A 5,265-nucleotide genomic window follows, 5' to 3' on the forward strand; every position below is an offset into this window, starting at 1 on the left:
CATTATCATGCAATTTTTTTATACAAATTTCTTGCTTCTCACTCCATGGTGAAATGATTCTTGATCTTTTCAGACATATGCATATTGCAAACATGCAACTGACATTCAGAGTAAGAAATTAAGGGAAGAGAGATAAGTTGACTACATATGTAAGTTGTAAAAGTCATTTGAATTTTTATCTTCACTTAAAATAATAGACCGATGAGTTTGGAATTTCAGTTTTAGGGTTCTAAGCTTGGACTATGGGTTCACGACGTGAACAAATGTGATATGATAAGTAAAGAAACACATAAAAAAAACTGAGTTGAAATATAATATAGGAAAAGAAAAATTGATATGAATGAATCATCAAAAGTGTTGAATAATAGAGAGTTTGTTATTTATTCAATTTCCTTTTTCAAATCATCACCAGACTAATTTACCAGAAGTATGATCTAAATTTATGTTGAAGCTGCTTTTATTTGTCCAAATTAACAGTGTGACAACAAGTATACAAAACTGAAAATATTTCATTTCCAATATTGTCGTGTGATACAACTAGGAGGAATTACAAACATCAAAAGATTTCTTATGATGATCATATACCCGATCATCCTTCAAAACGTACACCCTCGCAACAGGGAAACAAGAGGGTAGTTTGTGTTATTAACCGCCATAAAACATAAACCTACACATATATAGTAACTAACACACTGGTTAATTACATTTCTATCAACTCTTCCACCACTTCTTCCACCACAGTAGTCAAGAAACTCTTCTTCTTATCCGCATTCCTCACAGAGCAATTAGCACGAATCTCCCCTTGACTCCCTGTCAACACGTTCAGCTGCCCCATCTTTAGCATCGCCACCACAAACTTCTCGAAAAACAAACTCTGGTTCACTGCAAAGCTGGTAACAATGTCCTTGGTCCTCTTGTCAGTGTACAAGTCCTGGTCGGAGAAGAAGAGACCCTGGCGGTTCATGAGGTCGACGTAGTACTTGTTGTCGAACGTGTTGGGGCTGCGAAGGTCCAGCACGGTGGTGTTGTCCGTGTTACTGGCGGGGCAGGTGAGCTTGAGATTTTTTTCGAAGGTTTGGTCCATGACGGGGTCTTTGGATGGGTAGAGGCGGTCGGTGAAGGAAGAGCAGTGGCTGATGCCGATGGTGTGGCCGCCAGAGAGGGATACCACGTCGGTCGGGTCGAGGTTTTTGGTGGCGAGTGAGTTGAGGATGGTGGTGGTGTTGCTTTGGGGTGCTGGGAGGTTATCCAAGGTGACATTCCTTGTGGCGAAGTTTAATCCATCTCTCCTTCCTAAGGGGAGTTCATAGTCTGGTCCCCCTGACTGCAATAGTGGAAGAAAAAATTTGAATGAGAACTACTATTGAATTTGATACATGTAATATAATTTAGACAGCAAACAAAAAGATGTTGAAATGGGCTAGGTTAGGCATGATGGGTCAACTCGAATAGTTTGACAAAAGATATGGGTTAGATGATCAAAGTTTAAGTGAAATTCAAGATTAGCCTCGACCCGATGGGCCTAGAATTGACCAGCCCAAGGTCCGCGGCCCCTAGATGTCGAAGGCATTCTTGGGATAATCTCATGGTTCCTAAAGGATGGAGACATGTGCCAACAGACCTAATTTCATGTATTAGAAAAATCATGGACAATTCACTACTCGTAGAGGGTTGAGTCGAACTAACTAACTAAGTAAGCCTAACTCAACTCAAAAATATGTTGAACTATTGTGAGCTGTGGTTCGCCGAGTCAACAACCCTACACTTAAATAGGATAATCTCATTTTTATAGATGTCTTTCTCATCTTATATCAAATGGATGTCAGCATTATACGTATATCTACTGGTAATTATTTTCCAATGGCTTAAATATGTTGGAGGTCCCTCTAAAATAGGGGTCCTTTGGTTAAGGCCCCTACAAAATATTTTGGGTGGAATAAGCCCCAAATGTGAAAATAATATATAGTGATAAGCCCCTGCCGTGAGGTTCCGTTTAATTTTTGATGATTCTGCAAACGGCGCTGACGTGGATTATATTTTTTGAAAATAATTAGGGTGCCACGTAAGTAAATTAGGGTTGAAAAGAATAAAAAAATAAAAACTCAAAAGTAAAAAACCCAAGTAAAATCCCCAAACGTACTTGGGTTTTTATTTTATTTTTATTTTTTTCAACCCTCATTTACTTATGTGGCACCCTCTTTAATTGAATAATTTTCACAAAATATAAACCACGTCAGCGCCGTTTGCAGAATCATCAGAAATTAAACGGAACCTCACGGCAGGGGTTTATCACTATATATTATTTTCACATTAGGGGCTTATTCCACCCAAAATCTTTTGTAGGGGCCTTAACCAAAGGACCCCTATTTTAGAGGGACCTCCAACATATTTAAGCCTTTTCCAATTGATAAATTTCTATAGATTAAAAAATGAGTAGTTATCATTCTCAGTAGTACTGTGTCAGTGAATAATACTATTTAATAGGAGTATTACACAATTTATTTTGATATGAGTGAAAGGGCAGGGTTGGGACTTACGAGGAAAACAGCATCTCGTGCGGCGATGGCGGTGATGTCGGCACAGGACACGACTCTTCCACACTTCTTCTCAATTTGACTGCGAAGGTCTTCAATGATCTTAAAGGCCTGGGCTCTCAAAGTCAAGTTGGGAGGTGCATCTTTCTCACTTGGCCCACTTGCTGATCCATCCAATAGTACTGATGCATCACAACCCTGTATGTAATTTTTTTAATTAACACGTAGGTACATCAATAATACATTAAATAATAACCACAGAGGAACCCAATTTATTTATGTATTTAAAGCAACCAAACATGTTAAATAAAGATCGTTGAAGAGACTATATCTAAATAATGTATTGTGAACATGTCTTTTAACTAGACACACTTCCATGCAAAAGTAGCTACCTAATAAAGTAAAAAGCATCTTCAATTAAAAATTATTAAAATGTCTATAACATGTAATGGAAAGACAGAAATATTATTTTGGGGAAAAAAATATCTAGTGGATTTTATACAATATATGAAAATTTTGTAAATTAAAAATACCTATTAAAATCTAATTAATCTTCTATTATCATTTGATCATTCCCCTTTAACATTTTTTTAGATTTCAAAATAAATTTTACCAATCAATTTAAAAAAAAATTGCTCAAAAGACTTCTGAGTTCATCAAAACAAAAAAAAGTACAAAGAGAAATTTTATTTTAATTTTTAAAACTAAAAAATAAGAACTTTTAAAATCAGATTTATCAAAAATAATTCCTAACAAAAATGTTTTTACTTTCAAAAAATAAAAACCAACCATTCAAGAAGTTATTTAAATCTAACTATAAGCAACAAAAATGTGCATTGAGTTAATTATAAGCAATTTATAATGTTAAACTTAACTAAAGAAATGTATGCATGTTAATAAAACAATATAGAAGCTGTACATCTTCTAAGATCGATGTGTACGTACGTGTTAAATTAATTATAATTACCTGAACAAAGCAGTCATGGAAGTGAAGACGAAGCAAACCAGCAGCTTGAGCAATATCCTTGTCGAAGACCTTCTTGAGCTCTTTTCTGATGATGGATTCAAGCTTGGGGCAACTTGAATCGTAGAAGGTCCATGATAGTCCCTTCACAATAGGAGCTGTGGCTGCTTCAGACACTCTGATGTGGGAAAATGAAAGAAAGCTAGAGATCAGAAGAAGGGTGACAAAAGAAGAAGAAGCCATGTTCAAATGTGTAGAAAGGCCGGTAGTGACTTCACATCTAGCTAACAAGGTACTGTCTACTATTTAAAGACAATGGGGGTGAGTTTGGTGAGTATTAATTTGGATAAGTGCATGAATATAGGATTTTAATTTAATGTACTCACCTATTTCAATAATGATCTATAGTTATATACACACCTCATTTTTAAAATACTTCATTTTAACTTATTTTTATTTATATCCCTCTTCTCTAATTATCTATCACATCTTATATTTTCTCTCTCTCTTACTTTTTTTTCTTCTTTCTATCTCTCTCATCATTCCACCTAAAAAAAGATGTGAAAGAAACATTATTTCACACATTTATTTCTCTTTCATTTTATTTTCACGTACTTTTTATTTTTATTTTTACTTACTATCAAATTACCATGTACTATATCTTTCACTTTTCTCCTATTTGTTTTTGGTATAAGTGTGGATAAGTGTGGACTTTTTTCTTATTGATGAATATATGACAATCTACAATTAATAGTTAATGTGATGTGAATATGTTCATAAATTGATAGCAGCCTGGTAGTTGATTGAATGACGTGTTTGCAGGATACGAACTAAAAGACAAGAGGACATGTCCAAAACCCAATAGTCATTTATTTACTATACATTATCGGGTCCTTCGACGAAGATTGGTCAGACATAGATGCAGAATATAGACTTGTGGCAAGCATATGCTTCGTGACTCTCTTTACCCCAATTTTCAAGTGCAAGTGGCTTCAATTGAATAAAGGTTGTTTGCAAGACTTACCATATAGGTCGTGTTCGTTGCTATACCCTTTATTTTTTAACTATGAGATTAAAGTTTAATCTTCCTCTACGTGAATAAAGTACATTTTATAATCATGAGGTTAACTATGAGGAGAGAAATAATATTACCTATCATTTGTGGATAGTTGATATTCTGTTCTCATCTGAAAATTCATAACATTTGTCTTTAGTTTTATACATTTTTTTAATAGCACAAACACTTGATTTTTTTTAGCTTATCAATTTTTTTTTTGTCTCTCATCATTTATCACACTCTTTCTATTTTTTTCCTTTTTGTCTGTGCGTGTTTAAACACATTATTGGCCTAGCAAATATTTTCCTTGAAGAAAAATCTTTGTGAATGAATAAACTAGTTTAAATGTTAAAAGGGGTGTCCTATGTAACTACCCCCGTTGAATTCAGCAATATCGTATTCAATCCTTTAATTTTTAGGAAGATGTCTTTGTTAAACAAATTGAATTTAATCTTTTTAATCTCTTTTTTGAGGAACAAACTCAACAAAGTAACCCGTTCAAGTTTTATCAGGTTTTGTAATTCATAATATTAAATGATTAAATTTTAGTTCAAGTAAGATTCGATAAAATCTTTAAAAATAAATGTAAGATAAAATTATTCAATATAACTAGCCAAGTGGTTTAAATTTGCTTAGTTTAATTTTCTTTGGAAGAATAGTCAGTACACATAACTCAGATAAAATATACGCACAACAATCATAATAAAAAC

General features: G+C 34.0%; 1 protein-coding gene across 1 annotated transcript; it reads right to left on the bottom strand.

The window, feature by feature from the left end:
• Window positions 1–491: 491 nt before the first annotated feature.
• LOC130717849 (peroxidase 12) lies at window positions 492–3,794 on the bottom strand. Its single transcript, XM_057568225.1, has 3 exons — window positions 3,502–3,794; window positions 2,538–2,732; window positions 492–1,324 (listed from the first exon to the last, which is right to left on the bottom strand). Exons 1-3 carry the CDS (start codon window positions 3,739–3,741, stop codon window positions 701–703), a joined length of 1,059 nt encoding a protein of 352 aa, XP_057424208.1. The 5' UTR covers window positions 3,742–3,794; the 3' UTR covers window positions 492–700.
• Between the last annotated feature and the right edge of the window lie 1,471 nt (window positions 3,795–5,265).

The sequence above is a fragment of the Lotus japonicus genome, chromosome 5 (assembly GCF_012489685.1).
Source record: "Lotus japonicus ecotype B-129 chromosome 5, LjGifu_v1.2".
Classification (NCBI taxonomy): domain Eukaryota; kingdom Viridiplantae; phylum Streptophyta; class Magnoliopsida; order Fabales; family Fabaceae; genus Lotus; species Lotus japonicus.